At 37.2% G+C, this 25,081-nt stretch overlaps 1 protein-coding gene across 14 annotated transcripts in view; it reads right to left on the reverse strand.

Moving 5' to 3' along the window:
* DCAF6 (DDB1 and CUL4 associated factor 6) overlaps positions 1 to 25,081 on the reverse strand; it is a 138,418-nt gene that overhangs the window by 89,702 nt on the left and 23,635 nt on the right. For all 14 annotated transcript variants that reach the window (XM_034939760.2, XM_034939762.3, XM_057302200.1 and 11 more), the window contains exons 3-4: positions 18,623 to 18,715; positions 10,312 to 10,497 (exon numbers count right to left, since the gene is read on the reverse strand). In XM_034939760.2, coding sequence (XP_034795651.1) covers positions 10,312 to 10,497; positions 18,623 to 18,715 — 279 coding nt within the window. The remainder of the gene's footprint in view (positions 1 to 10,311; positions 10,498 to 18,622; positions 18,716 to 25,081) is intronic.

The following is a 25,081-nucleotide window of genomic DNA, read 5'->3' on the forward strand; positions in this document are numbered from 1 at the left end:
CAGTACACCTTATTTCAGACTTCTGACTTCCAGAACAGTAAGATAATAAATTTGTTACTTTAAGCCACGTGCGCGCACACACACACACATTATATACACACACACACACACACACACACACACACGACGTGGTTTGGCTGTGATCTCACCTAAATCTTATCTTGAATTGCCACGTGTTGTGGGAGGGACCCGGTGGGAGGTAACTGAATCATGTGGGCAGGTCCTTCCCATGCTGTTCTTGTGATGGTGCATAAGTCTCACGAGATATGATGGTTTTTAAAATGGGAGTTTTCCCGCACAAGCTCTCTTCTCTTGTCTGCTGTCATGTGAGACATGCCTTTCACCTTTCACCTTCCACCATGATTGTGAGGCCTCCCAGGTACACAGAACTGTAAGTCCAATAAACCTCTTTCTTTTGTAAACTGCCCAGTCTCGGGTATACCTTTACTAGCAGCATGAAAATGAACTATACATAATTTTTAATTTACCAAACTTCAATATATTAATGTCCTTTGCTTCAATTGAACCAATTTTGCAATGAACACAGAATAATAAGATTTATACCCTGCAAAAAATATATAAAAAGTATATTCAATCTAAATAAGTATACATTTCAAGGAAAATGAGAATTTTTACTCATTTCATATTTGTGAAAATGTAATTAGTATTCCATCTAATCAAGTCAGCAGTTTACTTATGAAACTATTTTATCAGTAAGACATATTTATGTAATTTATTGACTTAGCTTTGATGACTTTATTAAGTAAAATGATCACTTCTGCTTTGTATACTACTGTCTATAAATGAAATTATTGGAAGCATATATTTCCAAGGATATTTATTTTTAAAAACTAGAATACTGAATTTGATAATCAAATTAATTAACTATGAGCTGTACTCACACTGCTATTACAAAATTAAATTATTAAAACATATATCTATTTCTTATAATTAATGCCTTTAGAAGATATGTTCAGAAATCTGCATCATTTAGGAACCTTTCCTCACAATTTAACCTTCCTCAAGAAGGAGGGGAAAAGTGTAAGAATGTTACAGAAGAAGCACTTCTGCAATGGCTGAATAAGACCTCTGAAAATATACTTCTTCATAAAAGCACTGACAACACTACAAAATTTCAAAATCAACTTTTTTAGAACTGTGAAATTTAACCAAGGGATTAGAACAATCCAAGAAACATTTATTCAAGACAAATAACTGGATCTCAGAAAGAATAGTGAGCTTTGAGCCACTTTAACTTGTGGTATTTTCCCTAAGTCAACAGCAGCCTTGCGACTACGGTAGTTGTAAAAAACAGTAACTTCGCAGCCACTGTAAGTCACAAAACAAGTTTGAGACTCCCCTAAATGCCCTATCCTCAAAGACTTATCACAATTTAATCTGTCCTTAAGTTCCCTGGAAAAGCTGCCTTTTAAGGACTTACATGAATCTGACCATATTCAACCCCATCCTAAGGGTGCTTGTCAAAAATAATCAACAGCAATGATTTAACATCACAGTTGCATGAGGCAGTAATACTAGGTGAGGCAAACAAGAAGCTGACCAGAAAAAGTTAAAAGTAAAAGTAAGAATTAGACATTAATAGTAGAATTTGAAAAGCAACAAAACATTTCTGGGAATTTAGAAATTATGCACATATATAAGAATGTGCACATGCCAAAGAAGGACCCAAGAAGGCCCTACTCTAACATCTCTGGCTGACCTTGAGGCTCTGAACAAGCAAGAAGTGAAAGCTAAGGCAGAGTTGTAAATTTCCAAGGCACTTGAAGGCAACCCAAACACACAGACCCCTTTGACAAAGACTGGAAGGCTTATTGGTTCAAGGCATTTAAAGAAATCTCTATCTAACCCTTAGCTGACAACTAAGCTAACCAAGCACAGACTCCAGTGCCTACATCTGAAAAAGAATGCAGATTTAACAGAATTAGTCTAGGAAAATCACTAAACAAACAGCAACGACAACAACAAACAGCAACAATGTTTTTCCATTTATTTCATGCTCACGGATTGGAAGAATCAATATCGTTAAAATGACCATTCAGCCCAACACAACCTACAGATTCAATGCTATTCCTATCAAACTACCAACATCATTTTTCACAGAATTAGAAAAAACTATTCTAAAATTCACATGGAACCAAAAAAGAGCCTGAACAGCCAAAGCAATCTTAAGCAAAAAGAACAAAGCCAGAGGTATCACATTACTTGACTGCAAACCATACTTTAAGGCTACAGTAACCAAAACAGCATAGTACTGGTACGAAAACAGACACACAGGCCAATGAAACAGAATAGAGAACCCAGAAATAAAGCCACACACCTACAGTCATCTGATCTTCGACAAAGTTGACAAAAATAAGCAATGGGGAAAGGACTCCCTATTAAATAAATGGTGCTGGGATCACTGGCCAACCATATGTAGAAGAACGAAACTGGACCCCCCTACATTTCACCATATATAAAAATTAACTCAAGATGGATTCCAGATTTAAATGTAAGACCTCGAACTATAAGAATCCTAAAAGAAAATATAGGAAACGCCATTCTAGACATTGGACTTGAGAAAGAAATTATGACTAAGTCCTCAAAAGCCACTGCAACAAAAACAAAAATTGACAAGTGGGACCTAATTAAACTAAAAAGCTCTGCACAGCAAAAGAAACTATCAACAAAGTAAACAGACACCTAAAGAATGAAAGAAAATATCTGCAAACTATGCACCTGACGAAGGTTTAATATCCAGAATCTACAAAGAACTTAAAAAAATGTCATGCCTGTAATCCCAGCACTTTGGGAGGCTGAGGCAGGCAGATCATGAGGTCAGGAGATCAAAACCATCCTGGTTGACGCGGTGAAACCCCATCTCTACTAGAAATACAAAATATTAGCTGGGCGTGGTTGCATGCGCCTATAGTCCCAGCTACTCAGGAGGCTGAGGCAGGAGAATGGCTTGAAAGCAGGAAGAGGAGGTTGCAGTGAGCCGAGATCGCACCACTGCACTCCAGCCTGGCGATGAAGCGAGACTACGTCTCAAAAAAAAAAGAACTTAAAAAATTAAACAAGCAAAAACCAAATAACCCCCTTAAAAAATGAGCAAAGGACATGAACAGACACTTCGCCAAAGGCATACAAGGAGCCAACGAACACAAAATAAAATGCTCCACATCCACTAATCTCAGAGAAATGCAAATCAAAACCACAATGAGATACCATCTCATATGAGTGAGAATGGCTATTATTAAAAAGTCAAGAAACAAAAGTTGCTGGTGAGGCCGCAGAGAAAAAGGAATACTTATATACACTTGGTGGGAATGTAAATTCGTTCAGCCACTATGGAAAACAATTTGGAGATTTCTCAAAGAACTTACAATGACCATTCAACCCAGCAATCCCAATCCTGGGTATATATCCAAAAGAAAACAAATTGTTCTACCAAAAAGACACATGCACTCACATGTTCATCGCAGCACTATTCACAATAACAAAGACACAGAATCAACCTAGGTGCCCATCAATGGTGGACTGAATGAAGCAAATGTGGTACATATACATGGAACACTATGCAGCCACAAAAAAGAATGAAATCATGTCCTTTGCAGCAACTAAGATGCAGCTGGAGGCTATTATCCTAAGCAAATTAACACAGGAACAGAAAACCAAATACAGCATGTTCTCACTTATAAGTAGGAGCTACACACTGGATACTTGTGGACATAAAGATGGCAACAACAGAAACTGTGAACTAGTAGAGCAGGGAGGGAGAAAGGGAAGGAAGGGGTGAAACACTAACTACTGGGTACTATGCTCAGTTCCTGGGTAACAGGATCATTTGTACCCCAAACCTCAGCCTCATGCAATACTACCTATGAAACAAACCTGCACATGTACCCCTCGAATCTAAAATAAAAGTTGAGGAAAAAAATGAATCCATAAAGTAAGAAAAAAGCTGCTGGGAAAACTGGTTATCTACATGCAAAAGAATGAACTTAGACCCTTACCCTACATATGCAAAAATTAATTCAAAATGGATTAAAGATCTAAACCTACAAACTGAAAGTATAAAACTCCTAGAAGAAAACATGGGGGAGGCCGGGAGCGGTGGCTCATGCCTGTAAGCCCAGCACTTTGGAGGCGGAGACGGGCAGATTACCTGAGCTCAGGAGTTTGAGACCAGACTGGGCAACACGGTGAAACCCCATCTCTACTAAAATACAAAAAATTAGCCGGGCGTGGTGGCATGCGCCTGTAATCCCAGCTACTCAGGAGGCTGAGGCAGGAGAATTGTTTGAACCTGGGAGGCAGAGGTTGCAGTGAGCCAAGATTGTACCACTGCACTCCAGCCTGGGTGACAGAGCTCAAAAAAAAAAAAAAAAAGAAAATTCAGAGAAAAGCTTCATGACATTGGATTTTACGATGATTTATTAGATATAACGACAAAATCACAGTTAACAAAGAAATAACAGACAAGTGGAACTACATCAAACTTAACAGGGTAAAAAGGCAATCCATGGAACGGGTGAAAATATTTGTGAACCATGTATCTAAAAAAGGGTTAATATTCGGAATATATAAAGAAATCCTATGTTAACAACATAATATTCGGAATATATAAAGAAATCCTATGTTAACAACAAAAAATAATGCAGATTAAAAAAAAGCAAAGGAGATTTCTCCAAAGAAGATACACAGATGGCCAAGAAGCATATGAAAAGAAGCTCAACTTCACTAATCTTTGGGGAAATGAAAATCACAACCACAGTAAGATAAAACTTCAAGCCCACTGGAATGCCCACTAAAAAAAAATTGTAAGTGTTGGCAAGGAAATGGAGAAGTTGGCACCCTTGCACACAGCTGGTAGGCATGTAAAATAGTGGAGCTGCTATGGAAAATAGTATGGAGGGTCCTCAAAAACTTAAAAATGGAATTACCATATGATCCAGCAATCTCTATTTCTGGGTACAGATCCAAAAAAACTGGAAACGGGATCTTGAAGAGATATTTGCACACTCATCTTCACTGCAGCATTATTCACAATAGCCAAGGAGTAGAAGCAACCTAAATATCCATCACTAGATGAATTTATTTATTTATTTATTTATTTATTTAATTTATTTATTTCTGAGATGGAGTCTCACTCTGTTGCCAGGCTGGAGTGCAGTGGCACGATCTCAGCTCACTGCAACCTCTGCCTCCCGTGTTCAAGTGATTCTCCTGCCTCAGCCTCCCAAGTAATTGGGACTATAGGCACATGCCACCACATCCAGCTAATTTTTGCATTTTTAGTAGAGACAGGGTTTCACCATGTTGGCCAGGATGGTCTCAATCTCTTGACCTCGTGATCCACCCTCCTCAGCCTCCCAAAGTGCTGGGATGATGGGTGTGAGCCACTGCGCCCGGCCTGTTTGTTTATTTTGAGACAGAGTCTCACTCTGTCACCCACGCTGGAGTGCAGTGGCATGATCTCGGCTCACTGCATCCTCCACCTCTTGGGTTCAAGTGATTCTCCAGCCTCAGCCTCCTGAGTAGCTGGGACTACAGGCACCTGCCACCACACCTGGCTAATTTTTGTAGTTTCAATAGAGGCACGGTTTCATCTTGTTGTACAGGCTGGTCTTGAACTCCTAACCTCAAGTGATCTGCCCACCTCGGCCTCCCAAAGTGCTGGGATCACAGGCATGAGCCACAGCACACAGCCTAGATAAATGAATAAAGAAAATGTGGTATATACATACAACGGAATCTTCTCCTGCCTTAAAAAGGAAATAAATTCTGACATATGCTACAGTATGATCATGCTAAGTGAAATCAGTCAGTCATCAAAAGTCAAATACTGCATGATTACAATTATATGAGGTATCTAAAATAGTCAAATTCTTAGAAACAGAAAGTAGAATGATGGTTGCCAGGGACTAGGATAAGGAAGAAAGGACAGCTGTTGATAGATGCAGAGTATCAGTTTTGAAAAAAAAAAACTCTATGCTAATTAAAGTGTGTATATGTATTTGGCAAAAAACATCTTGGGTAAATGGGTCTATCATGTTAAAATGGTCTTTCTTTTGTTTGTGTGCTGTTTTGGATTTTGATTTAATTTTCTAAAAAATAAATTATGTTAACACAAAAAACTTCATATGGGGTAAAAAAAAAAAAAAAAGTTGACTCAAGTCATACTATAACAAAAGTCAAATCCAGATAGATTACAGATCTAAACGCTAAAGACAAAGCAATGAAATTAAATTAGAAGAATATCTTCATAACTTTGGGATAGGAAAAGATTTCTTAACCAGGATGCAAAAGATACTAATCATAAAGGAGCAGACCAATATATTAGACAACATTAAATACTTTTATTCATCAAAAGACACCATTTTAGGCTGAAATCCCAGCACTTTAGGAGGCAGAGGCAGGAGGATCGCTTGAGCCCTGGAGTTCTAGACAAGCCTGGGTAAGATAAGCAAGGCCCCGTCTCTACAAAAAATAAAAAAAATTACCCAGGTGCGGTAGTGCATGCCTGTAGTCTCAGCTACTTGGGAGGCAAGACGATTCCTTGAACCCAGGGGCTATAATCATGCCACTGCTCTCCAGCCTGGGTGAAAAAGTGAGACCCCATCTCTCAAAACACACAAACCGCACCCTCCCCCACCATTAGGAGAGTGAAAATATAACCACAGAATAGGAAAAGATAGGCTCATATGCAGAAGATATTTTTTCAAAAACTCCTATAAATTAATAATAACAAAATAAGACAAACAACCCAACAGAAAAAAATAGGCAAGAGATTTAACCACACATTTCATAAGAATACATCCAAATAACCAACAAACATTTGAAGAGATGCTCAACCTCAGTAGTATCAGCACAGAAAGGCAAATGGAAACCAATTAAGATGATACTATACATCCACCAAAGTAGAGCTGAAAATACCAACTGTTGGCAAAGATCAGAAGCAAAAGGACCTCTTACATGCTGTTGGTGGGAATGTAAGTCGTTACTACACTTTGGAAAACTATTTGGCATTATCTCTAAAATAACCAAATATATATTCTATGACCCAGCAATTTTACTGCTAAGTATATACCCTAACAAATGTGTGCATTTGTGTACTGAAAAGACACATAAAAGAATGTTCTCCAAACTTCCAACAGCATAGAACAGATAAATCGATTGTGGTATATTCATATAATGGAATACTATACAGTAATAAAATGGGCAAATTATAGTTACATGCAACATGGATGAATTTCACAAATGAGTTAAGATTTTGCTCAGCAAAAAAAGCCAGATACAAAAACAACAACAAAGACACAAAAAGCCATATTTCCATTTATATAATGTTCAAAAACAGAAAAACAGGGGTATTAGAAAAAACAGAAAACTCCAGTGTTAGAATTCAGAATAAAGGGAGCTTTTGGGATACTTAATGTGCTAGGTTGTAGTTACATGAATAGATTTGCTTTGTGATAATTCACTAAGCCATATACTTAGGATTTATGTACTTTTCCTATATGTTCTATATTTCAATTTTAAAATTTTTAAATAGTGGATGGAATAAGGTCTAATAAGCAGGTCTGATATGGCTAATCAGAATTTCCCCAGACTACAAAAAAATGGAGAGAATAATGAAGTAGTAAACCAAAGACCTACTGACTGAAAATTTCCTACATTTTTCAAGATGCCAATTGCTCACATCAAGAACATCAACAAATCACAAGTATAAAAAATAAAAAACAATGCACATCAAGACACACTGTTCTGACATAAAATAAGAAAAAAACCCGGCAAAGAAAAACAAAATTAAAAGTAGTCAAGGAAAAGAAAGAGGTTACCTATACAGGAACCACAATTAGACTGATGTCTGACTTTGCAACTTCAACAATGGAAGTCAGAATATAATGGAATACCATCTGAAATAGAGTTAACTATCAAATGAAGTCCATGCCCAGCAAAACTATCTTTGAAGAACTGGCATTTTTTTTAAAAAAAAAAAAGACATTTTTCACAAAGGAAAGAAAAGGAAGAAAGGAAAGAATGAATGAAGGAAAGAAAAGGAAACTGAAATTGTTTTCTATCAACAAACTCTCATGTTAAAAAAAAAAAAACAAAACTGTGGCCCAGGCACGATGGTTCATGCCTGTAATCCCAGAGCTTTGAGAGGCACAGGCAGGCAGATCACCTGAGGTCGGGAGTTCGAGACCAGCCTGACCAACATGGAGAAACCCCATCTCTCCTAAAAAAAATACAAAATTAGCCAGCAGTGGTGGTATGCACCTATAATCCCAGCTACTCAGGAGGCTGACAGGAGAATTACTTGAACCCAGGAGGCAGAGGTTGTGGTGAGCCAAGATCATGCCATTGCACTTCAGCCTGGGCAACAAGAGCGAAACTCCGTCTCAAAAAAAAAAAAAAAAAAAAAAAACCTGCTAAAGGATGTACCTTCAGTACAAAATGATACAACATGGAAAATGTGTGATGGGAAGAAGGAAAGGTAAACCAAAGGTGTTAGTAAATATGCAGGTAAATCTAAACAAACAACACTAACGGTAAACCAATAATATCTAATTCATGAGAGAAAACAGAATATAACTAAACCCTGAACAATATAATCACATAAAATGGAACAAAGTATGTTCCAAGTTCCTTTATTCAGGAGAAGAGTAGAAATATTTACTGATGTTTGGCTTTGTTCAATATGCTTGTGAAAGTAGCTGGGGTAACCTCCAGAATAACAAAAATGAATGTCTATCTTAGAAGCAAGAAACAGAAACACAATGGACAAAAAGTAAAATACTCAAGTAATTCGAAAGGTAGACTTTATTTTTATTTTTTATTTTTGAGACACGGTCTCACTCTGTCGCCCAGGTTGGAGTACAGTGGCACAGTCTTGGCTGACTGCAACCTCTGCCTCCCAGGTTGTTCAAGCCATTCTCAAGCCTCAGCCTCCCAAGCAGCTGGTATTACAGGCATGCACCACCACACCCAGCTGATTCCTGTATTTTTAGTAGAGACAGGGTTTCACCATGTTGGCCAGGCCGGTCTCAAATTCCTGGCCTCAAGTGATCCGCCCACCTCAGCCTCCCAGAGTGCTCAGATTACAGGTGTGAGCCACCACGTCTGGCCTCAAAAGGTGGACTTTTAAAAGGAGAGGAGGGTTAATGGAGATTGGAAACTTTTTTTAAAAAGTAGAAAACACAGAATAAGGGATAGAAACAAATCCAAATATATCAGAACTCACAATAAATGTAAATTCATAAATCTCCAGTAAAACCCCAAAACTGTGAGACTGGATAAGAAAACAAAATCTACCTATATATATAAGTACATACAAAAACATGAGGACATAAAAGAACTGGAATTCAAATGATGGAAAAAGTACACCAGTTTAACACAAAAAATGGGAAACCTATTAATAATTTGATACAAAAAAATGACATGCAAGTATTTCAGAAGAACACTCTGGAGGCTGGTACAGTGGCTCACACCTATAACCTTGGCACTGTGAGAGGCCAAGGTGGGAGGATTGTATGAACTCAGGAGTTGGAGACCAGCCCCGGCAACATAGCAAAACCCTGTCTCCACAACAACAACAACAAAATTAAATTAGTTGGGCATGGTGGCACATGCCTGTAGTCCCAGCTACTCAAGAGGCTGAGGTGAGAAGATTGTTTGAGCCTGGGAGTTTGAAGCTGCAGAGAGCCATGGTCATGCCACTGCACTCCAGTGTGAGTGACAGTGTGACCCTGTATCATAAATAAAACAGCACTCAGTTGTACATTTTTTCTGAACAAAATAAAGCACTAAAATTGAGTCTTAAATTTATTCCACCTTATTTAATTCAGCTCAGGTCTTAAGCTCATTAATATCCTTTAGGAATCTGATTCTTTTGTCTACTGGAGTCCCTTCTATCATACAAAAATTTGATAAGCATGTTAGCTATGACTTTGCACAAGCAAGCGATTGTTTAAAAGGGTAAAGCCTAGTACAGTCATGCAGCACAATAACAGAGGTATCTTTAAAGGTAAACGTCTGTTTGCTTACAGCATGGTTGCTCAAGCAATTACAAACCCATCTTAGAGTACTATTACTTGCATCTTATTTCTTAACTTTATCCAGAAGCCTATCAAGATACATTTTCTCAAATGCTCTGCTGACACCTAGATATTGTCAATAATTTATATGCATCAAATGTGCATACACACACATCTGTACATGTACACACATGCATCTACACATGTATGTACACTTAATCAAAAATATACATACTTACATATATATCATATAATCATAATAATACCATACCTCATAAGTAGTTCCATAATGGCACGTAAATTGGCATTGTCTGTTGGTTTCTGCATCTTGCTCAACGTTGGTATAAAATATTACTCCATCTCCAGAGCAGGATACAATCTGTTTATCATTTGTGCAAGGTAAGAACTTTGCACTAAATATGTTTGCTCGGTGCCCTGAACGAATTGTTGTCAAAACCTAAAACACACAAAGAAAGCAGTTAATGGTAACTTATTATTTCCTAGAAATATTCATTTTTAATATAATCATAGCCAGTAATACATTCTCATTAACATTCTCATCTCAGTGAAAGATTATCACTAGACTGCAAGCTATTATAATTTAAAAAAATCAGAATCCCATATATTTTCTTTTGTTCCCTGTGAGATGTAAGATGGAGTACCATCAACAGGAACAGTGTCATGAAAATAAAACATGCATATTTCCATTTATTTAGTTTATCTGACTCACTCATAAAATCTCAATAAATAACAACGAACTACTTTGACTGACTTTTGAAATTTACTGTATGCTAAATGATTAAGTTATTCCCTTTCAGGATGACAAAACAATAAACTGAATTTTAATTATTTTCATAAAATCAAAGGGATGAAATGGTACATATAAGACACAGCAGAAGTCCCTACATCCAATTAATAATATTTAAAAGACCAGAATTACTGTGACAGTAATAAAGTTTAAAATTGATATTTTAATATTTGTATAATTTATTGCAGATAAAGCACTAATTCTCCTAGTAGTGTTTTAAAGTTGAGAGGAAAAATAACTGACAAGACCTGATTTTTTTTTTAATGGGCAAGGTACCAGAACAGACAGTATACATGCAGATATACAAATGGCCCTTAAAAATAGTAAAAAATACTCAACTTGGATCATTCATAAGGGAATGATCAATTAGTTGGGTGAGATATCAATTCTCACTTAACAGACTGGCAAAAATTCAAGAGCTTGACAACAGACTCTACAAACAAGCTTATGTGAAAACAGACTCTTAAACACTGTTGGTAGGAATGCTAAATGGTATAATACCAGTGGAAGGGAATTTAGCAATATCTCACAAAACTACGTATGTGCTTACCCTTTGACTAGGCAAATCTATTTCTAGGAATTTACCCCAAAGATATGCTTCCAATGAGACCAAAAAAAATGTCAAAGATTATTTACTGAGTTATTTATAACAGTAAAACACAGGAGACTGGTTGAATAAACTACAGTATATCCCCATAACAGATATACAATAGAGAGAAGGTGAGTGGGGAATATCTGCTGTGCTTTTTTAAAGTGCTAAGAAAAAAGAGAAATATGTCAAAACACCAACACTAAGTTGGCTTGAAATCTCCATGGAACAAATTTAGGACAATGTGAGTATCAAAAAGAATAACATCAGTGATTGACTATAAAACACTGAATTAAAAAAATGTTTAAGGTGCTAGGGACAGAGAAAATGCTCTTATTTACTGAAGAATGTAAATTAATAAATGTAGAAGAAATGACAATTTAAAAATCACTGTTTTGTGACATTACAACAACCGATTCAAACAGAAGTCACCAATTAATATAAAAACTACTGGGGGAAAGACTGTTAGGAAAGAGAATATTCACAGTCTCAACATGCTACTTCACAGACAGCTTGTTAGTTACAAAGGGTAACCCAAAATAGAGGGATCAAACAACATCTCCAATAAGGAAATAAATTATATAACATCATGTATCACAGTATCACCTGAGGAGAATTCTCACCAAAAATGTTTAATCTGAATCTACTCATGAAGAAACAATCAGACAAATCCAAATGGAGCAACATTCTGTAAAATAACTAGCCTGACATGTCAATGTCATGAAACATAGAGAGTAATTAACGTAAAGCCTTTAAACAAGATAAATATCATGTTCTTTAACCCTGTCAGAGATTTAGGGTGGTTTACCAAGTAGCTAACTACACACTACATACAGCCATTAGTTACTTCGTTTGTTAGGCCATTGGCTTTGGCTGTGCATTAGTAACATTCAGCAGACATTACTCTTAAAAATTTATGATTTACCTCCACTTAAGAGGTTTATTTATAATTTCAGTAACAAAAGCAGGAGCCTCACTGTTTCATCAGTCACCCATAAATTGAAAAGCATTCCTTTATTAAATAAACTAATTAAAATTTAGTGAGTAAAAAATTGGGAGCCCGTTCCTTTGAACAAATCTCTAGATTTCAGATGCCCCTCTCAAAATACACTCCCCTCTTCCAGTGTTCTCCATCTCAATGGCATCAGTATCCACCCATACAGTTGATCAAGTCAAAAACTAAGGAACCTTTTTTCATTTTTCTTTCCCTCATCTGCTGTATCAAATCCACCAGCAAGGCCATGCCAAAATACATCCCAAATTACTTTTCACCAACTCCAATGTCATTATCTGTGCCTGAGTCATCATTCCCTCTTACCTGGATTATTTCAATGGCCTCCTATCTCCTACTTCCAATCTAGTTCAAACTCTACCCTCCAAAAGCAGCCAGAGCTATCTTTTAAAAATATAAATCATATCAGTACATGTTTAAAACCCTACAGTGACTGTCTACAAAAATCACACTAAAATGTAAACTCCTTAATAAGCTTATCTGATTCCTATCATTTGAACTTCATTTTGTACCACTCTCTAATTTATTAATGAATAATTGTTGAAAGAATTATTATTCGTGTTATGTATGTATAGTTGGTAATTTCAATGAAGGTTAGAATTTGTTCTTTAATTGTTGAAACCAAATCTATACAGCCAATATGGGTATGTATGATACTGCAGATAAACAGCAATAAGGCTGATAAAAAATATTTATGTGTACTTGGGAAGTTATAATTTTTGATAGCTGGGCCAGGCATGGCGGCTCAGGCCTTGTAATCTCAGCACTTTGGGAGGCCAAGGCAGCCGGATCACCTGAAGTCAGGAGTTCGAGACCAGCCTGCCCAACATGGCGAAACCCCATCTCCACTAAAAATACAAAAATTAGCCGGGCATGGTGGCGCATCCCTGTAGTCCCAGCTACTCGGGAGGCTAAGGCACGAGAATCACTTGAACCCGGGAGGTGGAGGTTGCAGTGAGCTGAGAATACGCCACTGCACTTCAGCCTGGGCGACAGAGCAAGACTCTGTCTCAAAAAAAAAAAATTATAATAACAATAATAACATTTTATTGATGGATTTATCTTCTTAGTTGTGCTTTCCTTGGATCAATACATTATGAGTTATTCTGAAAACACCCTAAGGATAATGCCCTAGAGAGGTATAATTGCCAGAGTAACTTAATCTGAGATGAAAATAACATATTGATAATTGCAATGATTACTATACGTTAAGGTGGTCTAGTTGTAACACCTGTCATTCTGCTGATTACCAGTTTATTTTGACTAAATAGCTGGCCAAAGTTGGCATCTCTTTCCTTCTTAATCATGTCACGTACAACACTCCCAAAACTTGAAGCTCAGTCCAAAAGTATCCAAATAGTAGAGGATGGTTTTTTAATCCCTTGGTAAAAACAACCCCCTTTCAAACCTGACCCATAACCCTGTCTGAGGTATCGAATATACAGATTTATACACTCGTTTTACTAAGACTTAGTGGGCTCCAACTATATGAGAGGTAAATAAATAATGTTAAGTGTTGAGCATGCAAAAAGAAAAAAGAAATTGTCATTATCTCAAAGAAGTTGCCATCTAAGCACAACATGCAAACAAATATAATACAATATAATAATAGAGTTATCCACAAGACAGGAACACAGATGAAGGAGTGGCTACATGTGTCCAGGAAATGTTAGAGAAATATCACAAAAAAGAGCTGAGATTTGAAGAATGAATTTTAAATTTACCAAGTAGATGGGAGATACCTGAGAAAGCAGGTGATCTCAGAAAGAAAGAAGAGTATAAGCAAAAGCACACAGTAATGAAAACTTTTTAAGCTCTGAGGACTGTAAGTAGCTGGCTGAGGCCAAATCAAGAAAAATCATGTATACAGTATATATTTGGAATTTATTTTACAAAAGATATTGCAAGACCATCTCTGGGCTTCCTTCTCTTTCACCTATGCCATAATAGGGTACCCTAATGGGACTCCCCAGTATATGATGGGGAGTCTCTATGCCATATGTAATTAAAATATAATTGCATTAATAAGGAATATCTCCAGTCTCTTAAATCTATTTTTTTTAAAAAACTAAGTATTTCAAAACTCTTATTTTCAATAAATTAATGTTCCCACAAAATCATAGGATCTAAAAATAATCAAACTATAAAAACAGGTAGTATTTGACTCATGGTCAAAAAGCTTTTTTTCCTATATAATGAATCATTGGTGTTTTAAAATTTTAAAAAGCCCTATAAAGGCTTATGATAATATTTTTTTTTTTAAGATATCAGCTCTTGCTGTCATCCAGACTTGGAGTGTAGTGGTGGAACGCCTGGGCTCAAGTGATCCTCCTGCCTCTCCCTCCCGAGTAACTGGGACTACAGGTATGTGCCACCACATCCAGCTAACTTTTTAATTTTTTGTAGAGACAGAGTCTCACTACATTTCCCAGGCTGGTCTTTAACTCCTGGCCTCAAGCGATCTTCCCACCTCGGGCCTCCCAAAGTGCTGGGATTATAAGCGTGAGCCACACACTTGGCCTATGATTATAATCTTTAAAAAGAAAATCTGACTAATCATTTCTCAAGCTGGAAATGAGAAAGAGTATCATTTTTTCAATTATACATATTCTATTGGAAATCATACATCAAAGGATCGTCATTTCTTTAAAAATAAGCAAATAAAACAGAAACAGGTCTTTTAACAATCATTCCTTTGGTACCCAAGTGATTATTTTGTATAATGTAAGAGTTAAAATTCTGAATAGTGATCGTCAAAAAGCTTTCTACATATACATTATTTCAGGAAATCTTCTCTATTATAAGAAAAGGGGGCTAGGCGCAATGGTTCACGCCTGTAATCCCCAGCACTTTGGGAGGTGGAGACAGGTGGATCATTTGAGCTCAGGAGTTCGAGACCAGCCTGGCCAACATGGTGAAACCCCAACTCTATAAAAAATACAAAAACTAGCCGGGCGTGGTGGCACACACTTGTAGCCTCAGCTATTCGGAAGGCTGAGGCAGGAGAAACTCTTGAATCTGGGAGGCAGAGTTTGCAGTGGGCTGAGATCGTGCCACCGCACTCCAGCCTGGGCAACAGAGCAAGACTCTATCTCAAAAAAGAATAATAAAAAATAAAATGAAAAGTGTTACCCTTGTAATTACTGACCTAAGAGAAGTAGGATTTGAAAACATCAAGCTTTTTTTGCTAAGCCAGGACAATTAAGTAAAACTTAATGAAATAAAACTATGACCCATTAAAGACAGCCTCAATATGAACTTCTTTTTCAGCTGATAGATGATACACACTTATTTAAATATCTTATTGTTTAAGTGTGGAAAAACAAGAAATAAACAATTTATTCTGTAAAACTGAAAATTTTAAATTAAACTTTGGACTGCCAATACCATGTTTTCAGATATAAAAATAGCTGTATACTTCCTCTATATATGAACTCAGAAGCTAAAAGCCAATGAAAATCAGAACATAATCCTAACCTAATTAGAACTCATATGTTATCCCAGCTTATCGAATTGTATATCATGAAGCATTTCACTAGAACCTAGCCACTGTGTGTAAACTGATAAAAATCCAGTTTCTTAAACTACTTGGCTGAAGATTAGATTCTATGAGCCTAAAAGAGTAAGTCATAACCTGTAAGATCCAGCTTCAAACAGCCAGCCAGGCCCATTCAAACATCACTATATAACCTAAATTAATAGACAAAAATGTTTTAAAACATTTTTAGAAACAAATATAAAATATTAATATTAGAAAGGACTTTAGACATAATGACTTTCTTAATATATGAAGAAAAAGGCTAAGGAAAGTTTAAATAACTTGGTCAGAATGGTAAAAAAAAAACCAACATATAAATCTATATTTGCCATTATAGTAATCATAATATAATTTTAAAATTTTCATGGAACTCTTCTTCATCAAAGACCTAAATATTAATGAAGTAAATTTCACATTGCAATAATACCAAGAAGCAGATAAAGGTTAAGACTACTGTGCCACTTATCAAATTATTTCCTCTCAGTTCCAAATTTACCCTTCACTTTTATAGATTATGCAATGGAACTGAGTCCTTCAAATATTTTTCCTTTGCCAGTTGGCATGATGTTAAGCTTTGTCAGTAAAAAGCACTGAAAGAATGATGCAGGAAAACGGAGTTTGCTTCCTATCTCTAATGGGAGCTCCTGCAACCATGCACAGGTTTTCCAGTGCCAGGGTCTTCCAGTACGGGCAGTTTCCCCAACACCATAGCACCAGAGTCCTGCAGTTTCACCAGGGCCCACCTACTAAATGAACAGTTCAACACCCGACAGCTTCTCCTGCCTCATTTCCCCACGTCCCTAGACATTCTGTAGCATACTACCTCTGATGAGAAACCTCTCCTTAAAAAGTATTTCTCAGTGCTCTAGAAAGAGGTGTTCCAGCAAGTTCCAGAGGGGAATTCGCAACAAGTTACACTAGCATGACATCACAGAGACTTCCCTGCCATCCAGTGAGCCATGACACCCTCTTCAATAAGGTCTAAATCTCAGCACTCAGCAGGGGGAGGGTCTCTTCTTTTCGGTGGTTTATCTCAGTCCCAGGGTTAGTGGCGGTTCATAGTATCTGTTATTTCTGTATTTTATAGAGACCTCTTTACTTTTTAGCAGCCAAGCCTTTACTACTCCAATCTCCTGATACAGGTAGTAATTCTTTTTATTACACTTTCCCTATTGAAATTACTGTGTGGTTTCTTTGACTAGAACCCGACTGATACAATCACCAATACACGGTTGCTACTACCGTAAAAAATTAAAAGCTGGAGTACATTTTTGGAATTACTATTAAAATAATAGATGTTAAAAGACTTAAAGATATAAGAAATTTGGGCTGGGCATGGTGGCTCATGCCTGTAATCCCAACACTTTGGGAGGATGAGGTGGGCAGATCACTTGAGGACAGGAGTTCAAGACCAGCCTGGCCAACATGGTGAATCCCTGTCTCTACCAAAAACATAAAAATTAGCCGAGCATGGTGGCACACACCTGTAATCCCAGATCCTTGGGAGGCTGAGGCAGGAGAATCGCTTGAAGCCAGGAGGCAGAGGTTGCAGTAAGCCAAGATCGCACCACTGTACTCCAGCCTTCCAGCCTGGGTGACAGAGTGAGAACTTGCCACAAAAAAAAAAAAAAAAAAAAAAAAAAGATATAGGAAATTTAAGACAATCAGGAGAGAAAAATGTATCATGTGAGTTGGGAGGCAGCTAGGAAATATACATATTCCTATTCTTAACTGGAACTTTAAATGATGTGTTGAATGTTTAAGATCTTACAAATTTTAAAATAACTATTTAGTCATATTTCTAAAACAGAAGGTTTCTCATTTAACTGTTATGTCAAGTGTAAAGAACATCACACACTTTCTTTTTATTACAATCAGTCAGCTGTTTATAGCTTTATCATTCAGTATCTAAATTTCTCTGAAACCATCCTTGTAAAGGAAACATTCTGTAGATAAAATGGAATGCTATTTGAAACAGTAATTAAAGTTACTTGAGAGTTAGAAAATTATTTAATTCTTAGATATCTCTTGCCTTCTAGTGAGGGGGTTTATTAGCTTATGGTAATTTTTTTCCTCATTGAAACCATTTTAATTTTCTCAGTACCTCAACTATTCACACCGCAGTCATCTGGCTGTTTTTGTCTTTAAAAGTTTTAAATGTAAATTTTCTAAAAGACTAAATTTCAAATTTTTAAGAAAATGAAACAATGACCAAAGTTGGCAGCTTTACCCACACTATTCTTAACATTAAAATAAGTAACTTTTTAGAATGTTAAGATAATATATTAAGGTTACACATAAAAGTAATTTTCTCATTAACTCATACTTTATTTATAGCACATTTTCCCCCAAAAAATGTTATTGAAATAATGTCACTTGTACCAATTATTAACCATTTAAATAAAGTACATTTAAATTTTCTAGATCCCAAGGCTGAATAAAATCTTCTGTTTCCCTAAGTAATCTAAGAGACCCACATGTACCTAAGAACCTCTAAATTATACAATAAACCTCAGCAAAATAGGGAGGATATTCTAATATAAATGCCCATTCTATGACTGTTTACAGTTTCTTCATTTCTGCCTTCTTGATTTTTTTTCTCTCATTAAATTACAGATTTTTAAAACTACTTTACCTTTCTGCTGTAAGGATTACTAATTACTAATTTGGTGTCATCTGAGCCAGATAAAATATATTCTCCAGTGTCATTCCAACAGATTGTATTAACCTAAAAAGAAAGCAAAAAAGAAATATAAGCAAATTGGACATAAAAGAAAATATGCCATCTTTCACTCACCTGGCGGTACAAAATTTTTACCACTAATGAGGTTATATGTTAAAAAGTATTTAACATAGGGGTGTCCAACCTCATGGCTTCCCTTGGCCACAGCAGAAGAATAATTGTCTCGGGCCACACATAAAATACACTAACACTAACAATAGCTGATGAGCTAAAAATAAATTGCAAAAAAATCTCATAATGTTTTAAGAAAGTTTATGAATTTCTGTGGGCCACATTCAAAGCTGTCCTGGGCCTCATGCAGCCCACGGGCCGTGTGTTAGACAAGCTTGATTTAATAGTTGATGTATTAAAAAAACAAGCTTCCAGTTTCCAGTTCCACACGTAAGAAGCTTAGCAGTTGCCACTCCATTCAAACAACAAATAAAAAGTTAACAGACTGTAAAATCAATAACTGATCTTGAATCCTTCAGAGAGGTAAGGACACAGGACAAAATGCTACCCCCTAGATTGGAGAGATGAACAGGTAAACACAAGGAGTCTTGGCTTACCAGAGCACAGACTCATGAGCAGAAACCTCTGTGAGCAACAGAGCTAGGGTAGGAAAACCTGAACTATAATTGACGAATTGTTGGAGGTTCAGAAAGCGTTAAGTCTGAATGTTAAAAACTCCAGGGAAGGCCGGGTACGGTGGCTCACGTCTATAATCCCAGCACTTTGGGAGGCCAAGGCGGGTGGATCACCTGATGTCAGAGGTTCGAGACCAGCCTGACCAATATGGCGAAACTCCGTCTCTACTAAAAATACAAAAATTAGCCGGGCATGGTGGCATGCGCCTGTAATCTCAGCTACTCGGGAGGCTGAGACAGGAGAACTGCTTGAACCCAAGACGTGGAAGTTTCAGTGAGCCAAGATCGTGTCACTGCACCCCAGCCTACGCGACAGAGCAAGACTCTGCCTCAAAAAAGAAAAAAACTCCAGGGAACCCAGTCATGCGGTGGGGGATACGGTGCAGAGGGTGTTTTTGTGATTTGATTTTAACTTCAGAGCTCAACCAGATTTTCACAATAAATTTCAGATTAAAATCGCCTTGTACATCCAGCAGAGGGAGGGAAAAAGAAACCATTTTGGGTATCCCAGAGTACTCTAACTTTCTTAACAAGATCTGCCCTTAAGAAAAGCTATTTCACCACAGCCTACCCACTGAGGTTTTATTAGAGCCTAACTGACCTAGGCAAACAGAAATACCCAATTTCAGCCTTCCACATTGGGGAAGGAAAATACATAACTCCAGCCTAATCTACTAACCTGTTCCACCTCAGTTGGGAATAGGAGGTGCTGATAATCCCTTGTGAAGCCCACAGTCCAGACGTATAGGCTCTTTAAGTGACAGACACCTAATCATAGGCCTGTAGAACACTTCCTCTCCTCCTACACTTTACCAGTAAATTCCTAAGGACCTATTTATACCATTACTTTTAATAAGTACTTCATGTCCAGTTATTAAGAAAAATTACAAGCCATACTAAAAGGCAAAAATACAATTTGAAGGGATAAAGCCAGCATCAGAACCAAACATAGCAGGACTGTTGGAACTGTAAGACCAGGAATCTGAAACAACTATGATTAGCATGCTAAGAGTTCCAATGGATAAAGCAGACAGCATGTAAGAAGAGATGGGCAATGTCAGCAGAGAGACGGAAATCCTAAGAATAAAAAGGAAATGTTAGCAATCAAAAACAATGTAACAGAAAGGAACAATGCCTCTGATGGGCGTATTAGTAGACTAGACACAATTGAGGAAACAATCTCTGACCTTGAGGATATATCAATAAAAACGTACAAAACTGAAAAGCAAAAAGAACAAAGACTGAAAAAAAGCAAAACAAAACATAATGTCCAAGGAATGTGGGACAACTACAAAAGGCATAACTCATGTATAATGTGAATACCAGAGGAGAAGGAGAAAAGAACAGAATATCTGAAATAATAATGACTGATAATTTCCTCCAAATGAATGTGAGAAACCAAACCATAGATCCAGTAAGCTCAGAGAACAATAATCAGGATAAATACCAAAAGAACTACAGCTAGGCAAGCATTTTTCAAACTAAAGAAAATCAAAGATAAGAAAAAATCCTGAAAGAAGCTAGAGGAAAAAACATTATCTATAGAGGAGCAAAGATAAGAATTACATCCAACATCTCCTCAGAAATCATGTAAGCAAGAAGAGTGAAATATTTAAAGCAGTAACAGAAACAAAACAAAGCAAAACCAACCTAGAATACTGTACCCTGCAAAATTATCCTTCAAAACTAAAGGAGAAATAAAGCTTTTCTCAGATAAACGAACATTGAGGGAATTTGTTGCCAGCAGACCTACTTTGCAAGAAATTACGAAAGGAGTTCTTTAAAGAAAAGGAAAATAAACATAGGTCAGAGACATATATCTACATAAAGAAAGAAGGAGCACTGAAGGAGGAATAAGTGAAGATAAAACACAAACTTTCATTTTACTTATTCTTAATGGAGCTAACAAATTATTTTATTGTTCAAAATAACAGCAACAATGTATTTGATCATCTATGCTTATATCTAGCACATATACAAAAATATGCTTATGAGTGCTTATAAATAAGTGAAATGAATAACAGAAATAGTACAAGGTATAAGATGGAAGATTTAAAATTATTTTGTACTCACACTCCCTGTGAATCATTATAGTGTTATTTGAAATAAAGTGGACTTAGATTTGTTGTACATGTATAGTGAAAACTTTAGGGCAACTACTTAAAAACTTTAAAAAATAGGTGTAACTAATAAATACTAAGGAAGGAGAGAAAAAAAACTGTATGAAATGCTCAATTAAAACCACAAAAGGTCCAGGCATGGTGACTCACATCTGTAATCCCAGCACTCTGGGAGGCCAAGGTGGGTGGATCACTTGAGGTCAGGAATTAGAGACCAGCCTGGCCAACACGGTGAAACCCCATCTCTACTAAAACACAAAAATTAGCTGGGTGTGGTGGCAGACACCTGTAATCCCAGCTACTCGGGAGGCTGAGGCAGGAGAATCACTTGAACCTGGGAGGCGGAGGTAGCAGTGAGCTGAGATTGAACCACTCTACTCCAGCCTGGGTGGCAGAGTGAGACTCCATCTCAAAAGGAGAAAAAAAAAAAAAAAAAACAGAAAAAAAAAAAACACAAAAGGCAGAAGAATGGAAAACAAAAATAGGAACAAGGAACAAAGACAAAAAGCAGAAAACAGTTAACAAATATAGGAAATATTAATCCAACTATACCAGTAATCCCTTTGAATGTCAATAGTCTAAATTAAAAATTATTATTTTGGTTTTTTTTTTGAGACAGAGTTTCGCACTTTTGCCCAGGCTGGAGTGAAGCAGCATGATCTCAGCTCACTACAACCTCCGCCTCCTGAGTTCAAGCGATTCTCCCGCCTCAGCCTCCCGAGTAGCTGGGATTACAGGCGCCTGCCCGCCACTATGCTTGGCTAATTTTTGTATTTTTAGTAGAGCCAGGGTTTCACCATGTTGCCCAGGCTGGTCTCGAACTCCAGACCTCAGGTGATCCACCCGCCTTGGCCTCCCAAAGTGCTAGGATTACAGATGTGAGCCACCACGCCTGGCAACATTTTTGTTTATTTGTTTTTTGAGATGGAGTCTCGCTTCATCGCCAGGCTGGCGTGCAGTGGTGCTATCTCAGCTTACTGCAACCCTCTGCCTCCTGGGTTCAAGCAATTCTCCTGCCTCAGCCTCCCAAGTAGCTGGGATTACAGGCATGTGCCACCATGCGTGGCTAATTTTTGTATTTTTAGTAGAGACAGAGTTTTGCCATGTTGGCCAGGCTGGTCTTGAACTCCTGACCTCAGGTGATCGCCCACCTCGACCTCCCAAAGTGCTGGGATTACAGGGGTGAGCCACCGCACCCAGCCTAAAAATTAAGACAGAGACTCTCGGAGTGGATCAAAAAACAAGATCCAAATATATGTTGTTTACAAGAAATCCATTTTAAATATAAAGATCCATATGGATTAAAAGTAAATGGATTGAGAAAAATATATCATACTAATACAAATCAAAAGAAAACAGGAGTAGTTACATTAATTTCAGACAGACCAGAGTTCAAAGCAAGAAAAATTATCAGGGAAAAAGAAAGGTATTTCATAACGATAAAGAGGTCAGTTTCCCCAAGACAACATAGTTTCCCAATCCCTAACATGTATGTGCTTAACAACAGAGCATCGAAATATGTGAGATAAAAACTGACAGAACTGTAAAGAGAAACAGATGAATCTAGTATGATACCTGGAGACTTCAATTCCCTCTATCAGAAACAGACAGACCTAGCAGGCAGAAAATCAGTAAGGACACAGTTAAACTCAAAACCATCAATTACCTGAATATAACGGACATTTATAGACTACTTCATTCAACAACAGCAGAATATACAGTCCTCTAAAGCTCACATGAAACATTTACCAAGACAGACCACACTTGAGGCCTTAAAATACACTTTATCAAATTTAAAAGAATAAAAATCAAACAGTGTCTACTCTTAGACCACAATGGAATTAAACTAAAATCAGTAACAGAAAGATAACTGGAAAATCCCAAAATACACACGAGTTCAAAATAAAACATCGGTCAAAGAAGAAATCTCAAGAGAAATTTTAAAAGCTTTTGAATTCAATCAAATCAAAACAAGGCTAATTAAAATCTGTGAGGTGCAACAAAGTAGTTCTCAGAGGAAATTTTACAGCATTTCTGAAATCCAAAATGCTTTAAGCATCATGTGGCACTCAAAAAGTTTCAAATTTTGGAGCATTTCAATTTTCAGATTTTCAAATTAAAGACACTCAACCTGTAGAATATCAAAAACAAGACAAGGATGTCCTCTCTCACCACTTCGTTTCAACACCATACTTTAAGTCCTAGCTAATGCAGTAAGACAAGAAAAGGAAGGAAAAGCAAAGGAAAAGTATGAAGATTGGAAAAGAAATAAAACGGTCTTTGTAGATAACAAGATCATCTATATGGAAAATAAAATTTTAAAAACCCTCCTGGAGGCCAGGCACAGTGGCTCAGGCCTGTAATCCCAGCATTTTGGGAGGCAAAGGAGGGCGGATCACGAGGTTAGGAGATCAAGACAACCTGGCTAACACGATGAAACCCCATCTGTACTAAAAATACAAAAAATTAGCCGGGTGTGGTGGTGGGCACCTGTAGTCCCAGCTACTCGGAAGGCTGAGGCAGAAGAATCGCATGAACCCGGGAGGAGGAGCTTGCACTGAGCCGAGATCGCGCCACTGCACTCCAGCCTGGGCGACAGAGCGAGTCTGTTTCAAAACAAACAAAACAAAACAAAATAAAACCCTCCTGGAACTAATAAGTGATTGTAGCAAAGTAATAGGATACAAGGTTAATATTAAAAAGTCAATTATTTTCCTAAATACCAGAAATGAACAAGTGGAATTTGAATTTTAAAACACAATACCATTACATTAGCACTCCAAAACATGAAACACTTAGGTATAAACTGAATAAAATATGTATAAGATTTCTATGAGGAAAATTATGAAACTCTGGTAAAAGAAATCAAAGAATTAAATAAATGAAGAGCTATTCCATATTAATAAATAGAAAGATTCAGTATTTTCAAGATGTCAATTCTTCCCAACTTGTTCTATAGATTCAATGCAATTCCTATCAAAATCTCAGCAAATTATTTTGTGGGTATTGACAAACTGATTCTAAAGTTTATAAGAGATGCCAAAGACTCAGGCTAGCCAACACATATTAAGGGAGAAGAACAAAGTTGTTCTTCTCAAGCTCACATGGAACATTTACCGAGACAGACCATATTTGAGGCCTTAAAATACACTTTAACAAATTTAAAAGAATAAAAATCATACAGTGTCTACTCTTAGACCACAATGGAATTAAACTAAAATCAGTAACAGAAAGATAAGTGGAAAATCCCAAGAGAGCTGACACTACCCAACTTCAAGACTTACTATAAGGTGCCTGTAATCCCACCACTTTGGGAGGCCAAGGCAGGCACATCACGAGGTCAGGAGTTCGAGACCAGCCTGGCTGGTGGTTCGAGACCACCCCATCTCTACTAAAGATACAAAAAAAATAAGCTGGGAATGGTGGCGCGTGCCTGTAATCCCAGCTATTCTAGAGGCTGAGGCAGGAGAATCACTTGAACCCAGGAGGCGGAGGCTGCCGTGAGCTGAGATCGCACCATTGCACTCCAGCCTGGGCAAGAGGCCGAGACTCCATCTCAAAAATAAATAAATAAATAAATAATAATAAAAATTTTACTGTAAGGC

Source organism: Pan paniscus, chromosome 1 (assembly GCF_029289425.2).
Source record: "Pan paniscus chromosome 1, NHGRI_mPanPan1-v2.0_pri, whole genome shotgun sequence".
Lineage (NCBI taxonomy): Eukaryota > Metazoa > Chordata > Mammalia > Primates > Hominidae > Pan > Pan paniscus.